Source organism: Embiotoca jacksoni, unplaced genomic scaffold, assembly GCF_022577435.1.
Source record: "Embiotoca jacksoni isolate LCO1_2020_lvr unplaced genomic scaffold, fEmbJac1.0.p SCAF_43, whole genome shotgun sequence".
Lineage (NCBI taxonomy): Eukaryota > Metazoa > Chordata > Actinopteri > Embiotocidae > Embiotoca > Embiotoca jacksoni.
Genome location: NW_027185396.1, coordinates 2,338,486 through 2,357,152, shown reverse-complemented (window position 1 = coordinate 2,357,152; position 18,667 = coordinate 2,338,486). Strand labels below are relative to the sequence as shown.

Here is an 18,667-nt window from a genome sequence, read left to right as displayed (position 1 = left end):
TTGCTCGCCTCACGTCCCCCTCTGCCTGCTATTCGAGGCACGGTGGCGGGGGGAGAAAGGGAGGGGGGGGGCGTTAGGGATGGTGAGATGGGGTCCGGCCCCGCTGCATTTTTTCTCCCGGTTTTGGGTTTCAGATCCCAGATTAAAACTCCATCGTCACAAAACCGATGACCAACTTAGAAATCTTGTGCTCCCCCGCGGTTCACTGTGTTTACAAGGCCTCCATAGAATTCAACTGTGATCTGAGCTGCAATATCTGGAGTTCTGTTTAGTTTTTAAATTTTATTAATTAGTGTAGAAGATCAAAACTGAAAGCGAGAACATTTTTTAGTTAGTGTGCTATTTGCTATTTGAGTTCTGAGTGAATTCTTTCACAGGATGTCACAGTTCCTTCTCACATCCTCTGACAACAAACATAATGAAATATCCACTGCATTTTTTTTTAATTCTCCTCCATTATTCCTCACGTTTCTATTTTCCGACCGTGACCCAGATCTGAAAAGTGTCCTAAAAACTTCTGCTTTACTTCTTTTACATTCTCAACTCTGCAACTTCAAGAATACTAGAGCGTTCCTGTCCAAAGTGTGATTGGCTTGCCCTGGCCCCAGAACCCTAAAAGTTCAGGATACTAAATCTGGAGGCCTGTGAGAGGCAGGGGGCGGGACCTGGCTGTGCCGTTTAAAGTGTCTCTGAACCTTCACTTGAGGTCTAGTCTCTCTGTTGGGGTGCACACGGATTGACCACTCCTTTGGGCTTTTCTTTTTTTCCTTGGATATTTGGGGGGAAAAAGCTAATCCACAGACATGGTAAGAATCCAATCGATTGTGCAAGTGGACTGCTCCAAGTTGATCAGACAACCAGTCATTAGTTGTTAAACCATATTAATGATTGAGTAATAAAGGCATGTGAAAGTGCAAAAATTATTCTGCTGAGCTGCACTGAAGTGTGTTTCCTGCTGCTGGTGAAGCTCAGATGTTCATCTCTTGGCTTCACCTTGTAATATCTAAATTATATTTTTTTCTAAATTCAGCATTTAAATACAGATTTTTATATTTTGTTGGATTTTAATGGAATTCCTCCTAAATTTACATAAATTAATTCTTTTTTCTTTTTTTTTTTTTTATGCAAATACTCTGAATCCTTGTAGAGGGTTTAAACACTGCTGCTGTTAGGGAGAAAGATGGGTGTCAACCGGAGAGGTGCGGGTTGTGCTTAGGCAACAGATTCCTGGGATTGGATGTCTGCAGGCCATATACAGCGAGCCTCAAGGTGTTGAGCCTGAAATAGCTGCACTAATTTTCACCAAGCTCCACAATCCTTTGGAGACGCAGCGACTACATCCTGCAACACATGACTCATGAAACCATGTTAATATGTTGTTGTTACAGACAATTATTCCCACCGTGACGTAAAAATGAAATAGTATCTGTAGAATATTTCTTTAATGCTCCAAAAATGCATCGCTGGTTCTGTGTGTAAAAGTAGTTTTAAAGATTTTTCTAATATTTTCAACATTTACAGTGTAAATATTATTATTATTGTTATTATTATTATTATTATTATTATTATTATTATTTGTAATATTGTTTTTAAAATGAATCCAGCCATTATGTGAAGGGAATTCTTTCTTTCGCCATTGTGACAATGACGGTTTGGCCTTCAGGATTAATTAATTAATCCAAAAACATGCACCTCAGGTCAGGTTACCTGGCGCCGCGCTAGTGGCAGCCTGTTGCAGCAGCTCCCCCCTGAGAGCCCCCCTGCTGTAGTGAAGAAATTTCCCCTCGGGGATTAATAAAGTGAATAAAATCAAAAAATCAAATCAAAAAATTTGTTGAGTTTATGATTGAAGCCCGTATGTAGCCTAAATGAACGATGACGTCACAGTGGCCCCTCTTCTCTTGCAGACTGACGCGCAACAAGAGGCCCGCTCCTACCTGAGCGAGGAAATGCTGGCCGGTGAGTATGCGGTAACGCGTTACTTGTGTAACGTGATTACTTTGACCATGTATGTCCCAGGTTGCTTTTCAAATGCGGCATAGTTGTTTTTTTTTTCAATTTGAACACCTTGAAAAAACATCATTAAAATATATCCTGCAGTTAAACATGCTGCTCCTGCAAAAAAAGGAAAGGCAATTTATTTAATATGCGTGAAATCTGGCCCAGTATTTCATGGATTTTAATGAAACGCAGAGGTTATTAGTTACCATGGTGACACATGGCGATAGATCTCGCTTTTTTTTCCCGTGAATCAGTTTTTCAATCTATAAAGAAAGCCTGAGGCCTTTATTCTCAGCATAAATGCAACCTCCTCTTTCTCCAGAGTTCAAGGCCGCCTTCGACATGTTTGACACCGACGGTGGCGGTGACATCAGCACCAAGGAGTTGGGTACCGTGATGAGAATGCTGGGCCAGAACCCGACAAGAGAGGAGTTGGATGAGATCATCGAGGAGGTCGATGAGGACGGTGAGCAACGGGAAATGTAGTATGGAAGCAACACAGCACACCTGCCGTGCGCCATGAGTGTTTTTGCGCACGAGTAACACGACTCCGGCATTTTACGTGTGTCCTATAGCTGTTAAATCATAGCAAATAAAGAAAGAGAAAGGTTGATCCTGAAGGCCCCATCAGCATTAACTTCAGACAGATCATTTTTATTAGTTCTGCTTTGAATTATCAGGAAATTAAACAGTTCATGTCTTATTTGTGCTCCCTGTGTTTCCATGGGTAACTAACTACGTGCCAAGATGAGCAGGACATTGGGCCGACTATTGATCCTGAATTATGTGGCCTCTTGTAAACCTCCAGGTAGCGGCACCATTGACTTCGAGGAGTTCTTGGTCATGATGGTGAGGCTGCTAAAGGAGGACCAGGCCGGCAAGAGCGAGGAAGAGTTGGCAGAGTGCTTCCGTGTGTTCGACAAGTACGTCCACGCGGTCGCTGTCGCGTAGCTCGGTTCACATCGTAGTCTTGTAGTATTTCAAGTATTACTTTATCCTCACGGTACCACATTTTCTTCTGTGTTTCCCCCGCAGGAACGGCGACGGCTACATCGACAGAGAAGAGTTCGCCCTCATCATCCGCAGCACCGGCGAGCCCATCTCAGAGGACGAGATCGACGAGCTGTTGAAGGATGGAGACAAGAACGCCGACGGCATGCTGGACTTTGACGGTACGTGTATATTAATGATGATGATGATCAACGTGTTAAGTCAGGTGTTTTTTTTTTACTTTATTAAACAAGATATGCATTTACAAAAGATGTAGACAAGTACTCATTATATCGTACAGAAAAACAGAAATGTAGAATTAAATAAGTCAGTAAAATAATAAATCAAACTTGAATAAAGATAAATGGACTTGGACATGAATTCTACTGATGTAAAATTATCATAGGAAAAAAGAGACAAAAAGAAAAATAGCAAATTATTACTCTTTAAGAAGTTCAGCATACAGTTGGACAGGTTGTTGTTTTTTTTGTACTCTTCCTATTACTAATACGTTTGAGAGTCTCAACATATTCTTTAAATTCACCCAAAAATCCAGTGAAGTTTGAGGGAGATTTGATGACATTCGACATTTATGAGTGAAAAATTTGTCATAGAGGATCAGGATTTTAAGTCAAAACACCAAAAATATGTTATTTTATGTATTAAGTCCCAGTGAGAGACAGTGAGAGGGTGTGTGGCACCCTCAAGAATTCAAAGTGTTGATTGAATATCCAGCGTTAGTATGGGGAGGTTTTTGTGACCTTCATTTTGGCTACTTGACTGTGTTGTAAATATATTTTTGTAAATTTACAGTTTCAAGCCTCTAATTCTCATCTTACAATCAAATCACACAACTTGGAAAGAAAATCTTTAAATTTGCTGATGATGATGATCACAGGTGAATTTTTATTTTTTTTATTTCTGTAATCCGATCTCTCTTTTCTTTTCCAGAATTCCTCAAGATGATGGAGAATGTGCAGTAAAACATGAAAGACTCATGGACATTCCTCCACCCTCCTGTGAACCCCAATCCGAAACTCATCTGACCCCCTCCCACCCCATCCTCCCTACCCCCCACCCCCTCTTCCTGTCCACCTGGTTCACTGCCTTCTCTTCTCCATCCTTTAACTCATCCTCAACAGACAGCTAGGGCACCTGGCGGGTCGCTGGCTGGGCTCCACACTCTTCCCCCGGCGCGCTTCGAATGCAGACGCTGACACTGTAGCCTGTAACAGGATGGCACGGCTGCAGCGCACACACCTCTTGCAGTATGCATGGCGTAACATGTCATCGGCGACCCCCCCCCCTCCCCCCCCTCCCCTCTCTCTGCTGGTAAAGCTCTATAATCTAGATGTAGTCTAGATAGATTGGGCAGCCTGTTACCTGCTGCGTAGACCAATTCATTCAACCACTTTACTGTACAAAGAAGAAGTAATTCGCTTGAACAGAATAAATGAACTAACACATGCTCACTGGTCCGTTATATTTATGGTCTGTGTACAAAATTTTGTTTTGAGGAATATCAATAAAATCTGTTTGTTTCTTCTTTTTGTCCATTTTGTTTTAGGCCGAGCCAGCGTTGCCTTCGCTATCACATTCAGACCAATCAGAAGGTTTTGACTGGGGTCAGAAGTTTGAAGGGGACCCACAAAAAAAAAAAGATGTATTGAGTTTGAGGGCACAGATGAGACATTTATTATGTCCAGAATTCCTGGCTGTGATCACGTGGTTTTATTAAAGGTTTCAAGCCTGTGAGATACTCAATGAAACACTTGCTTTCAAAAATAACTCTTTTCTCTGCAATTTTTTTAAGTTTAATCTCTAAAAAAATTTAAAAACAAATGTCAGTTTCAGAGTGAAAGTTGTGCAACGAACACTTAAAAGTCCGGAAATACTAAAGACAAAAGGAAACCATCAAATATTAAAGCTGGAGAAGACTGAACCAAAGACGAAGTTTGACATAAGCGACGGCCTGATGGCGCCGGGCCAGCAGAACCTCACACAGGCCCGGTTGAGTCTGAACATGGACTGTAGCACCTTCAGCAAGTTTAACCCTCAGTGTTATCATAAATTCTGCTCTTATTTAATAACCAACCAAATTTAAAGGGAACTTTTTTTTGCCTGAAAATATACAATGGGCCAGAGAAATATTGATATATTAAAACTTATTTGGACAAAACATGAATTAGAAAAGATGCCTGGGGTCAAATATATTGTTTTATTTGTGTTTTTTGTAGTTATTTATGATTCTAAACTCCCAGTGAAGTTTACTGTTTCAGTGTGAAGAAACTAGAAAACATCCTGCCAAGTGTTTGATATCCATGTTTGAGGATCAATATACTTGTCGTGTTCATTGTGACACTGAAGCTGCACACTTTGTCGGATGATGTGCGTTCTGGAGAGCTGTGGTTTGATCAGTGTGACCGGTGGAGGTCTGAGGAGCAGTGTGACCGGTGGAGGTCTGAGGAGCAGTGTGACCGGTGGAGGTCTGAGGAGCAGTGTGACCGGTGGAGGTCTGAGGAGCAGTGTGACCGGTGGAGGTCTGGGGAGCAGTGTGACCGGTGGAGGTCTGAGGAGCAGTGTGACCGGTGGAGGTCTGAGGAGCAGTGTGACCGGTGGAGGTCTGAGGAGCAGTGTGACCGGTGGAGGTCTGGGGAGCAGTGTGACCGGTGGAGGTCTGGGGAGCAGTGTGACCGGTGGAGGTCTGGGGAGCAGTGTGACCGGTGGAGGTCTGGGGAGCAGTGTGACCGGTGGAGGTCTGAGGAGCAGTGTGACCGGTGGAGGTCTGGGGAGCAGTGTGACCGGTGGAGGTCTGGGGAGCAGTGTGACCGGTGGAGGTCTGGGGAGCAGTGTGACCGGTGGAGGTCTGGGGAGCAGTGTGACCGGTGGAGGTCTGAGGAGCAGTGTCTTCTGGGTATTCTGCTCCTCAGATGAACTGCACAGACTCCTCACTTCAAAACAAAAACGTGACGTACTTTATTGAAACAGTCCCAGAGAGCAGGACATTCAGCACCTGAACTCTGTGTTTCATGACATCACAGACCACAAACAGTTTGGACATCGATGAAGAACAAGAAGAGAAATAAACAGTCAGCTTTAAGTCCATTAAAAGAAATGAACCTCCAAATTCGGTTTCTGTAGAAAACTAAACGTGTGAGTTTAAGAGCCGTAGTTGGCTTCATCGAAAGCCTTGCGGGCTCTCTTCAGCTCCTCGTTCATCGTCAGCAGGTCTTTGACTCTCGCGAACTTCCGGGGGTCTTTCCGGATGAGGAAGACGATGTCCTCCACCTGCACGCGGCCCTGCCGTCCGATGGACATCGCCTTGTGCGTCATTTCCGTGATGAACTCGATTACCAGGTCCTCCAGGATGTCCACGGACTCCGTGTACGGGTTCTGGTCGTCTCCGAACCCGTACATCATGCACCGCAGCTCCTTGGAGAAGAGCCGCTTCCTCTTTCCGTGGCCGACGTCGACTCCGGCGGAGCCGTCGTCCAGCTCTTCATCGAAGCCGGTCTCGTCTTCCTCATCCGCCATTCTGCTGAGAAAACAACACTTGGTTTAACGCAGCACTTCACGCGTTTGTTGCCACGACCCGGGACACGCCGACCAGCAGTCCTTACCTTCCCCAGAGCGCAGATCACAATAACAGGAAGTGGCTGGTGTGCACTTCCGGTTCTGCTCCGTTTGACTGAGGAAGTAGTGATTCGGACAGAAAAGCTCTGATGATTGTCAACACTGCCCCTAGCGGCCGTCTCTCTGCGGCCAGACGGACAGCGGACAGCTCCGAGCTTCACGTGTTTATTATTCGGTCACACGGTCAACACGGCTGACGGTACGTTTTCTTTTTACGGTACTCTCCGTTTTGTTGACCTGGTCGCGCGCTGTCGTGCTCGGAGACACCGGACAGACTTCATTAAAAACACCGTTTAACCGTCTGAGAGGAACCGGCACATGGCGACCTGACACCGGACAGACTTCATTAAACACACCGTTTAACCGTCTGAGAGGAACCGGCACATGGCGACCTGACACCGGACAGACTTCATTAAACACACCGGACAGACTGATCACCGGTGTGTTCGTCATCCATGTTTTCACCGGGTTGTTTTTGCGCTTTGTTCGTGTCCTTCCGGTGAAACAATCCACCGAGCGAGCAGTTTGAAGTAAAACTAACATTTGATTTCAAATCACACTTATTCCTGGTGAAAGAGGAACACGTCGTAACAACTCGCGGAAAGCCTTTAAATCGCGATGCACGTGACTTGTAGGCTTCAAAACAAACGCTGCCACCGTGAACGGAGCGGTTGAAGGGAGTCCGGTCCGTGAGAGGGGACCCGGTGCCCCGGAGCCCCGGTGCCGACCCGGTGCCCCGGTGCCCCGGAGCCGACCCGGGTCCCCGGTGCTGATAACACTGCTGCGTCCAGCTCACAGTGCAGCTGCAGCTCTGATAAGCATGTGCCTGCTCAGCTGTAACTGACGTCACTGTGTACACAGATGCTCCAGCCCTGTTTCTCCTCCTCTACCCCCCGCAGTGTCCCCTGTTCGTGACAGGAGGCGGTGAGGACTCCGTTTTGGTGATGGACCCTGGACACTAGTACTGGACAGCTGACCCCTGCATGGCGTGCCCGGTCCAGTTCCTGTGCCGGGGGCTTCGCACCGTGGGACTAGTTCTCCTGTACTATGTCTTCTCCATCGGCATCACATTCTACAACAAATGGTTGATGCAGGTACGTGAACTAACTGGTCTTTCTCTCTTGGAGGTCAGTAGGCCGTGACCCAGTGTCTCAGGGTCCAGGACCCCCCGAGTGTCCCCAGACCCTGAGACAAAGAGGGGAACTAGGCCATCTGAGGTGACCCCGTCTGTCTCTCCGTCTCTCTCTCAGGGCTTCCGTTATCCCCTCTTCATGACGTTAGTCCATCTCACCATCAACTTCTGCCTGTCAGCTCTGACCCGGCGGGCCATGCAGTGCTGGACTGGGAAACCTCGCATTCTTCTGAGCTGGAAGGATTACCTCCGGAAAGTGTCTCCAACAGGTGAGTTGACTGATCGACGAAGCTGCCAGTGAAGAATGCTTTTGACTAAAGTCCACAGTGACATAAAACTCATATCACACTTAAAGGGGTTAGTTTTTATAGTCTTACACCAGTTAACCACCATAAATAAAGAAGACTGATTGACAGCAAGTTGCACACAAAGCACCACAGGCTGCCTCTGAGGTGCAACTCAGAACTAAAACAGGAAAAGGGACCGCATCACGCCCGTTACAACTCCCAGTATGTTTTAGAATTGATTTAAGATTTTACTGTTGACTTTTAAGTCTGACCTGAATGTTCAATACAAGCCTGTTAGTCCGAGATCCTCAGACTAAAAACGTGTATCTGTTCTGGAGACATGTTTTAAAACTAAAGGTGACAAAGCATTTTCAGTCAGAGCCCCCAAAAGTTATGGAACGAGCTGCCTGAGGAAATAAAGTAAATCTCTTCTTGAAACAGACTTTTATCGGCGAACCTTTGATGATTTTAGTGATCAATTCTTATTTCTTTTATACTCCTGTTTTAATAGTTTTTATGATTGCTTTATGTGATCATTGTGTTTGTTAAAGGCTCGTTAGAATTCACTTGTTGTTTTGTATTTAATGGCTTATTTTATGTGAAGCACTTTGAAACAAGTTTAGAAAAGTGCCATACAAATAAAGTTTATTATTTATTATTATTATTTTCTGCATTGTTTATAGACAGTAACGGACAGAAGCCAGACTTTAATATAAAATAGCGATACACTGCCAAAATATTAGAAAAATGTGTTAAATTAGTTTCTAAAAACACTCAGTCCAGTAAATATATGTCCACTCTGCCTGCGATAGAACATGTTGCATAGATTAGAAAGAGGTCTCCTCCGCGGACTTCTACTTCACCTCGCTGAGCCTCCAGGTGAGCAAGTTATCAGTTATATATTTTACTTTTCAGTCCTTCTCTACAAATAATATGTCAGCTCACATCAGCACTGTGACTGAGCCACATCATAACCCACAGCAGCCCTTGTATAGAGTGTCGCCATGAAGCTCTTCTATTTATATATCTTTTATATCTTATTTAGGACATGACAAGGGGAAAAAAATGGGAGATAAGAGTTTTTTTCCACATCATTGTTGGTGCAACACAGTTTTTCAACTACACAACTAGACAGCAACTCTTTGGCACGGCGTTATTATTTAAAGCAGCTAATTTAAAGCAGAAGTTTGGAGAAAAAGTCTCAACTTCCTCTGATTCTCTGTTGCTGTCAATGCAGTATTGTTTTCCTCCAGAAAGGGGCCTGTCAATCAAACAGACACGCCCCCAAAAACAGGTCTTCTTGAATCTTCTTTTCTAATGAATGAGGGATTATTTTCAGATGGACCTCCAGAAAACTAAGAAGAAGGAGTGACTTTAGCTAACAACACCGAGATAACTGATGGACACATTTTATTCACTTTGGATTTGATGAGAGAAGTTGAATGGGAGTCTATGGAGCCGGAGGCTTTTTGGAGCCGACCTCTAGTGGCACTCGCTGGTATTGCAGCTGAAGACACTTCTGGATCAGAACCATTTTTCAGACCCAGAAGCTCCGAGAACTTTCATGTACAGTCTAAGGTTCGAACCGAGGCTCAAACCCTGAACCTTCTTACTGTGAGGCGACAGTGTAGTAAAACCAGGAGTTTTCACTGGTGTTCAGGTCATTATTTCTTGCAGTATAACACTTCTAAATTCTGTTCATCTTCCCCACAGCCTTTGCAACAGCACTGGATATCGGTCTTTCCAACTGGAGCTTCCTCTTCATCACCATCAGCTTGTAAGTTTGTCAAAACACTATTTCAGTAGAAGCAGAGAAACTGAAGGCTGTGATTATTGTATTTTACCAATAACTGGATTCTTCCATTTTTGTTGTGTGGAACTTTTTTGTGTGTCGTTCCAGGTACACCATGACCAAGTCCTCCGCAGTGCTGTTCATCCTCTTTTTCTCCCTGGTCTTTAAGCTGGAGGAGCCGGTGAGTTGGCCCCTCACGGTTATTTTACAGAATTATTGGAATCGTTTCTGTCTGTTTGTATAAAAAGCGTTGGATGAAACTCAGAAATGTCAGATTTCCTTCATCATTTGAGGTTTTACTGGTGCTCTTTTAATGACGTCATCTCTTCGCTTCCCTTTCTTCTGTTACGGTTTAATAGCACGAGCCATCAGCTGTCTCGAGACCCTTAATCTCTTCTTCTCGGTTGAATAGCGCAGCGAGTATTCATCACAGAGAGATGAATGAGATATCTCGTGAAACTGCACGACGAGAGCTTCCCAGAAATGCCGGCACCTCCTCTGTGTGACGAAGCATTGCAGAGAAAATTCATTGAATAATTCCCAAAGTCCTGATTGCTTCACATCGGCTGTATATCAAAATAAAGAGCAGAACTTCCCTTTCTGATGATACCTGTCGTTTCTCTGGATGACGAAGCGTTTTCAACTCATCCGGTCTTTAAATTGCAGCTGACTTCTGTATATTCTCCAAAAGTACATCCCACTGTGTATGAAAAAAAACAACAATAATAGCGTATTTGAGGCGTGACAAGTTATTGGTACATATCACAGGGTTGTATGCACTAAACACGCAGGAGCAGCGCCTTTGTGATTGTAAATGAGGAGTTATTTGTGTTATTAAAGTGAGTTTTGTTTGAAAAGACTTACTTTATGCTGTTAATACTTTCAGCACAGATTTTGGTGACGACATTTTTTTCCGTAAGAATTGCAGGAATTAAAAAGAAATTGCAGGATCACGTTTTCCTGGAGGGACCAATCAGATACTGATTACTTATTCGTACTATAGCTGTTGCATTAATGCTAAAATACAAAGGCAAGTTGAAAAGCTATAACCAGTTGAAAAAGTCCAAATATATACTGATGAAGTCATCAGGAAGTTACTGAAAAGCCCACTTTCAAAATAAAACCACTATTATACTGTGTCTGTTGGTCATGAATGAGAAAGGTCGTTTTTATTTCCTGAATGATAATGTGTTTAATGGAGGGAATGATCTTACAGAATTAGTCAGCATCTTCTTTTATATTTTTTTTTTAAATGTTCTTCTCCATGTATTAACTCCTGCTCCTCTTCTCTATCTCCATGTCTGCTTTTCTTTTAGTTTTTCTGACCCCATCACACACTTTCTTTCTCCTTTCCTCAACCAGAACCCATTCCTGATCTTGGTGGTCCTGCTGATCTCCTGCGGTCTCTTTATGTTTACATTCGAGTCGACCCAGTTCAACTTGGAGGGCTTCATCATGGTGCTGCTGGCATCCTTCTTAGGGGGGATCCGCTGGACCCTCACTCAGGTCCTCATGCAGAAAGCAGAGCTGGGTAAATATTGAAGTCACCGTTGAAATTGATGAATACGAGGTGCATGCATCCCAAGTTATGTCACTTAATCAACATCAGGTCCACATGTTTTTGTTGACCACTGGTACGTGTTTATTTGCGATTTCACCATGGATGTCGTCAGCCCGCAATAAATTCATCTCAAACTCTGGAAATCAGCAACAGAGTTACTTCGAAATGCTTCAGAAAGTCTACGGAAATGTGGAAAGAACCGGACGAGGTGTTCTGTGTGACGTTCACGTTTCAAGAGGGGGCGGAGCTTCACTGTCCGAGACCAAAGAAGAAGAAGGCGCGTCAGGTCAGGAGACACCAGCTGGGTTTTCTTTGTGTCACCGTGAATTTGTTCCCCAGAGTCAGACTGTCAACACCGAGTTCCACTGGGACCTTCTGAGGCATCTGAGGGGAAAACGTTCACTTCAAACCACCTGAGCTGTGGCACCATGGCAACAGGCTTCTCCAATATGACAACATGCCTGAACAATACAGTTGTAGCTCCTCACTCTGCCGACTCACTGTATTTGCTCCCCTGCTACTTCCTCCTGCTCCGCAAAAATGTGACGCATTATTTAATGTGCTTTCTTCTTAAAGTTTCAGGTCCATGGTGAAATTGCAAATGTTTGTTTTAATGATTTGCCAGCAGTGAGAAATTGATTTCAGAAACTTGTACGAAGTTTCCAGTTTTATCTCCTTCTCTACACCTTTTTCGATTTCCACTTTTTTCAGGCCTTCAGAACCCGATAGACGCCATGTACCACCTGCAGCCTCTCATGTTCCTTGGCCTCTTTCCCCTCTTCCTCTACAATGAAGGTGGGTGGAGTCTGTGTTTTGTCATTTTCAGGTCTGTTGTCTCTGATCTCTTCTTACAAATTCAACTCTAATGCTGCAACTAACCATTATTTTCTTGATTAGTTGTCTGATCTTTGAAATATCAGTTAAAATGGTTGAAAAGATCTGCCAGTGCATCCTAAAATATCTTGTTTTGTCCCGACCAACAGTCCACAACCAAAACGTATTCAGTTTATTATCATGAAGGACTAAAGGAAGCAGAACATGTTCACATTTAAGATCCTAAAATCAGAGAGTTTGATTTCTTTTACCCTAAAAAATTACTCAAAACAAAGAATACATCACTAAAATAGTTGTCAGTTAATTTTCTGTTATCAACAAATCAGTTAATCTGCTCGTCTTGAGGCTCTATTCAACTCTGTAGCCCTAATTATGGTATTGAAATGTAAACACTTCTATAAAAAAACTTTAAAAGCACCGCTGAACTTTACCTGCAAATAGTCATCAGCCTCCTTGAGTGTTGGATTTCCGGTCATTGCTAAAAGCTCTGAAGTGCCAGTTGAGACTGCAGCATGTGGAGAGTCATTAAACCAACCTCAGGACCAATAGGTACACCGCTGTGATGAAACACAAGGAAATCATACTTCACATGTGGCTGTGATGTCGGCATCTTTCAGAGGTGAGACACGGCTAAACCTTAAACTCTGTGTTCTTAAGTTTTACTTTTACAGTGTCTCATATTGTTTTTATGTCTTTGCTTGTGCTTTTCATGTTGAATCTGCAATAAAACAAGTAGATACAGACACAATATTTTTTCATTTGCTACATTATATTTTAACTCCAATGAGACAGTGGAGTTGTGGCAGCTATCCAGTCCCTCCAGGAAACAGCGATCTTGTGATGTCAATAATTAACACAAATTCAAGCAAACTGCGATATTTGCAGTTATATTTATGCAAAAAAATGTCGTCAGCAGAATCTGTGCTGAAAGTATTAATGACATAAAGTAAGTCTATTAAATCAAACTCACTTTATTAACAAAAATAACTTCTCATTTACAATCAGAAAGGTTCTCATCCTGTTTTCTCATCATCAAAAAAAATGATGTGATTAAATGTTTGTGATCAGAGGAAGTGATTCCATATTACTGGATGTTAAATGAGTTTTCTCCACACGTCCAGTTGTCAGAGACGTCTTTGTTTGTTTCATCCAGCAGGTCTATGTGTTGAATGAACATGAATTAAACAGCATCTAAAGCTCTTATTTTGATAGCTGATGTAGTCCTTGTTTCTATATTCCAGTCACAGACGGTCTGTTCTGGAAACATACGCAACTTTTAGGACCTTTTAGGCACTTTTAGGACCTTTTAGGACCTTTTAGGAGTTTTGAGCCTCATGGTTCTCCAAGTTTTATAAAATTAAATAAAACATTAAAACTTAAATATTTCTGTGATGTGCAGCAGGATTATTATCAAAGGAAGTGATTACATATCATCTTTTGTCAGGTAGTGCTTAAAAAAAACAACTATTTTTTTTCTGGCCTGATTTAAAGATTTACGCAATTTTATGCAAAAGAATTCACTTAAAACAATGTTTGCAATGTTGTATGCTGCAAAATTAAACATTTTTTATCACAACAATCACAAGAAAGTCCTGGAGGGACTGATTCTGAGTTTGAGACAGAGCCCATGTAAACAGTCTCCCCAGACTGTGTTAACACAACTGTTGATAAAGTGAGGATAGTTTCATTAAAACTCTGGTTGTTGACTCTCCAGACTCTTTAATCTCTCTGGGACTCTCCTCTCTGCTTTTCGTGACCCACATGTCCTGATTCTGTTTGTTCTTCCAGGGCTGAGCCTCAGTACCTCGGAGAAGTTGTTCCGGGTGACGGAGGTCTCTCCTCTCCTCTATTCACTCTTCACTCTGAGTATCGGAGGCTTGCTGGCCTTCGGTTTGGGCTTCTCAGAGTTCCTGCTCGTCTCCCGGACCTCCAGCCTCACTTTATCAATATCAGGGATCTTCAAGGTACTTTCAAACTGTGTGTGTGTGTGTCTGTGTGTCTGTGTGTCTGTGTGTGTGTGTGTCTGTGTGTCTGTGTGTGTGTGTGTGTGTGTGTGTGTGTGTGTGTGTGTGTGTGTGTGTGTGTGTGTGTGTGTGTGTGTGTGTGTGTGTGTTGAGCTTCCTTTTTTTCAGACAGATGAAGATGCTGTTTAAACCTGGCATTAACATGTGGACAGCTCAAAGTACAGGTGTGAAGCCACTCTGGATGCTTTGGGAACACACTGAGCTCCGATGTGCTCAGACTAACCTCTGGGTTGGTGGTCCGGGACACATACCGACACATTATTTTAGCAGCGTGAGCCCCAAATGCATGCTGGGCCTCGATGAAGAACCGTCTACTCAACTGACATCGTGTGATGAAGGAATACAAATATCCAATAGAAGAAATATTCCTGCTTGATTCTGCTGGGTGCAGCTGAACTGACAGGAAATAGATTTACCTGCAAACTGAACCAGTGTCTACTTGACACTTCTTTCACCAAAGACTCCTCTGGGTTTAGCTGCAGAAGAGCCCCGCCCCCTCACACAGTTCATTTATCCACCGCAGTGCAGAGCCCGACCCTCCTAAATAATCCAAGCCTGAACCGACGCAATCTGGTCGAGCCTGACGGTTCAGGTTGTAAATTAATAACTTTAGTGTTTATTATTATAAACTCGTTCAGTGAAATATATAGATGTAAAATAAGTACTTCAATTTTGTTTTACATGCTCACGTGTTTATTTACTTCTTTATTTACATAATATATGTGTTCATTTGCATATGGATGAGGAGAGAAATGAGATCCGGTCACAAGTGGTCACTGGAGAGTGAGAGTGCTTTTGGTGCTTTTGGGCTCCTAAACCTATACACGCATATTAAAACGATATTAGTATTTTATGTCTGAAAATGTAAACATTTTTGGATTAGCTGTAATCTAACTGAAGCTGTGAACGCTGAGGATCTGAGCACATCAAAATCTCTAGTTTTCATCTTGTCAACAACATTTGTGTCGCGCTGCATTGTGGTCTTTCTCAACGACTTTTCTTTATTTCTGTTCTCGTCTTGTGTTGTCGTAGGAGGTGTGCACTCTGCTGCTGGCTGCATCTCTAATGGGAGACAGGATGAGTCTGCTGAACTGGCTGGGATTCGCTGTGTGTGTGTGTGGCATTTCACTGCATGTTGGACTAAAGACATATTATTCCAAAAGTAAGTGTTCATTTTTTTTATTATTATTTATGATTGTTTGTGATACTGTCTAAAATTGTATTGGTACAATATCACAAGAAAAAAATACAAGGTTTTATTTTTTCCACAAGAGAAAATTACATTTTTGAAAAATTACATGTATTCTTTCTCCCTCATTGAAAAATCCAGAATCTATTAATATGAATATATGAAAATATAAAACGACATAATGTCGCCCGCTGTCAGGCTTCAGGTTTCCACATCACACTTTGCGTCTGTCATTAACTTGGTTCTGGGCGATCTGATCACGTGGTGACGCATGTTAATGGCTCGTTTGAAATGAGCCGGGCCGGCGCGGCGGGACTGATCACCAGCGATCGGCGTGCAGTGCATGCCGATCAGACTTCTGTCCAACTCGCATCATTTAATGTCGCCTGTAGTTTTTGGAGCCCGGCGCCTGTTTTATTTCAGCTCCGCGTCAGTTTCATTGACGGTGTTTCTATCTTTGCTCTCTGTGTGTTTCATGAACAGTGCGGTTCAGCCTCAAATAGTTGCATTACCCTAAGTTTAATTCAAGTGCAACAAAAGCCTCAAATTTATTTATTAACAGACTTACATCGACCACTAAACTTGAGAAAATCTTGCCAAAATATATATCATTTTTTTATGTACCCAACCTGAATCTGCTGCTGAACATGCTTCAATTGATAAAAAAAAATATTTAAAAAAATCTTGCACATGTTGTTGAATTTAAGCTACAAACTGTGTGTATAAAGCATCAATTTGTTGTCGTTCACATAAAAGAAGCTGAGTCAGCTGGTTTGGGTGGAGCTCAGCTATGTGAATAAATGTTAATAAACATGAGGAGCTCTCGGAGGATAAAAGGTTGAAGACTTCTGCTTTCAGAGGTGCTGATAATGTTGTTACTGTTGATCTTGTTATATTCCCATCAGATAAGGGCCCTTTAATACGGCAGCTCAACAGTAAGAGCCCCGAGCTGCAGCTGCCGTTGCTTCGGCAGAACGGAGATCACGGGGAGGAATCTGCTGCTGATGAATACAACGACGAAGAGGAGGAACAAGAAATCACTCTCCACTGACAGTACAGGACACAGATCTCATCTTCAGGTGATCTGAATGAACAGGGATGTCAAAGAAGTGCTTTAAAAACTCCCAAAAAGGTTTTTTTTTTGGGAGTGACACTGCCACAAAAAGAGGAAATCTTCCGCTGTGTTCTCGTCCTCGGGCCAGACCTCCTTGTCAGCTGTACATTATCTGTGGACTTTAAACATGACACACGTTATGATGTTTTGCCTGCGGGGAGGTTCGACACAGCAGATACATGATATATGGAGACGGAGCGTGAGACAGCTTTAAAGGGATAATTTGACACCTTGAAGTACAGTCGTCATTTTTCTTCAACTCACCACCCTGGAAACATCCTCTTACTTTGTTTTATGATCGGAAACTGAAGGATATCTTGGAAGATGTGTGGAGAACAACCAGATAGAGCTGTGAATAGAAAAGTGGTAACTTGACTTCAGATGACATCATTTCTTTCTCTTCATAATTTATTCCGATTCCCAAGAGAAGTTGTTTTGTGTAAAAACAAGAATACCTGAAAAATGCTAATTCTTGCAGCTGTCTTTGCTCTAACTGATGTCTGTGGAGCTGCAACACATTAGTATTATTATTATTATTATTATCAATAAATACACAGGTTGTTCTCTAATTTATCCATTAATTGTTTGATCTGAAGAAGAAAAAGGAAATGGTCCTCCTAGCTTCATGAATCCTCGAGCATCAATCCTTTATTTATTTGGTTGATTGACTTCTAATCTGTCGACTGTTTGTTAGACAGTAAATCCTAAAAGTGAAAGAGACCTTTTGATGCTCTCTGCAAACATCCCACCGTTCAGACTGATGTCGGGGTCGGTGATATTAAGTCTTCATGAATGTCAGCTTATAATGTGTGTCTGAATACTGAGACGTGTAACAACGTGGAGATTTAAATCAAATGAACTTTCAAGGCGAGCTGTGCTAACTGAAAATAACATTCCTTGATTGCATGTAATGAGATGCGGCGCTGCAGATGACTGATTCCATCATCGATGGTCTTTGAGTCATAATTTAAAGGGATGTGAGGTGATCTTAATGTGCCTTATTAACAGCGGTCAGCAAGAAGACTGCTTTAAAGAGCTATTTTCAGACTCCATGGAGACCGAGTTTGAGTGGTTGTGTAGCTGAATTATTTGAGTTTTAAGCCATTTATAAAAACTTTTGAACGCTTTTGTCATGATCTTCTGTAAAATGCACTGTCGCTGCAATACATTAAGAAATAAAGTGGGAAAAAGGAGGAAAACAAATGTCACTGTTTTCATTTTAGAATAATTCATTTGAATGATTCGATTCCTCTCCATTAACAACGTCGTCATGGAGACGTCTGATTGGACCCAAATATCCAGCCGGAGTCATAAATAAGTTTTATTTAATGTTCCCCACTGAAAAATGGATAATCTTGACTTCCCCTGCAAAAAATCCTCACATTTGAAATACTCATGCATTATTACACAGTGTGCATTTGTAAATGTAAATCTGCGTCTGTTCCTTCAAGTGCACCTGGTCGACCTGCCGAACAAGCACAGCTGTTTGGAAATGAGTTCCACACACGCAGTAATGCAGCTCTCATAGAAGAATCCAGACTAACCTGTATTCTGCGAAAGCTATTTATTGTTAATAATGATAATAAACTTAATTTTTGGATAGCAACTTTCATGCAGAACTTTCAAAGTGCTTTACAGCAAGAAAATGACACGTAATGTTTCACATAAAAACAGATACAAAGGAACATTTAAAAGAGTAGAACAGAAATAAAACGCATAAGAACAGATAGAAATGCTTTAAATGAAACACAAAACATTAATAAAATAGAATATGGGTAAAATATAGAAGAAAGCAATATGCATTTGTGTGCAAAGTGCAGGCAAGTGTTGTTTTCCACTAAAGTATTCTGCGTATTTTATATACAATATAAAATATTTGACCTTTTCCTCCTCTCTATTTATGAAACAAGTTTTGTTACTTTTAGGAGGAAGATTTGACTTAATGGAAAACATTATAAGCTCTTAAAATGCAACACGTTGCCAAAGCAGTTCGTGGTCGAGGTCACATTTCAGATGTTAGTCAGTTGTTAAAAGCTGCATTTCTCCTCTGAACTTCTCACCAGCTTTCAATTCAAGAAATGTTCAAATAATCTTACATCTCACCAAAAAT

General features: G+C 42.3%; 3 protein-coding genes across 4 annotated transcripts; 2 read left to right on the top strand and 1 right to left on the bottom strand.

The window, feature by feature from the left end:
• The first annotated feature begins 695 nt into the window (after window positions 1-695).
• Window positions 696-4,537, top strand: tnnc2.2 (troponin C2, fast skeletal type, tandem duplicate 2). Its single transcript, XM_069169230.1, has 6 exons — window positions 696-806; window positions 1,908-1,959; window positions 2,324-2,467; window positions 2,810-2,924; window positions 3,037-3,173; window positions 3,943-4,537. The coding sequence occupies exons 1-6, from the start codon at window positions 804-806 to the stop codon at window positions 3,972-3,974; spliced, it is 483 nt and encodes a 160-aa protein (XP_069025331.1). The 5' UTR covers window positions 696-803; the 3' UTR covers window positions 3,975-4,537.
• Window positions 4,538-5,943: 1,406 nt separating this feature from the next.
• taf13 (TATA-box binding protein associated factor 13) lies at window positions 5,944-6,691 on the bottom strand. 2 transcript variants are annotated; one of them, XM_069169231.1, is made up of 2 exons: window positions 6,612-6,691; window positions 5,944-6,529 (listed from the first exon to the last, which is right to left on the bottom strand). In XM_069169231.1, the coding sequence occupies exon 2, from the start codon at window positions 6,523-6,525 to the stop codon at window positions 6,151-6,153; it is 375 nt and encodes a 124-aa protein (XP_069025332.1). In that variant the 5' UTR covers window positions 6,526-6,529; window positions 6,612-6,691; the 3' UTR covers window positions 5,944-6,150. The 2 variants fall into 2 exon arrangements, with proteins under 2 accessions (XP_069025332.1, XP_069025333.1); XM_069169232.1 differs by having other exon boundaries at window positions 5,944-6,526; window positions 6,612-6,685.
• Window positions 6,692-6,752: 61 nt separating this feature from the next.
• Window positions 6,753-17,750, top strand: slc35c2 (solute carrier family 35 member C2). The gene is made up of 10 exons (XM_069169228.1): window positions 6,753-6,823; window positions 7,524-7,718; window positions 7,875-8,025; window positions 9,757-9,820; window positions 9,944-10,016; window positions 11,198-11,366; window positions 12,108-12,191; window positions 14,019-14,194; window positions 15,287-15,416; window positions 16,349-17,750. Exons 2-10 carry the CDS (start codon window positions 7,608-7,610, stop codon window positions 16,492-16,494), a joined length of 1,104 nt encoding a protein of 367 aa, XP_069025329.1. The 5' UTR covers window positions 6,753-6,823; window positions 7,524-7,607; the 3' UTR covers window positions 16,495-17,750.
• Window positions 17,751-18,667: the final 917 nt, after the last annotated feature.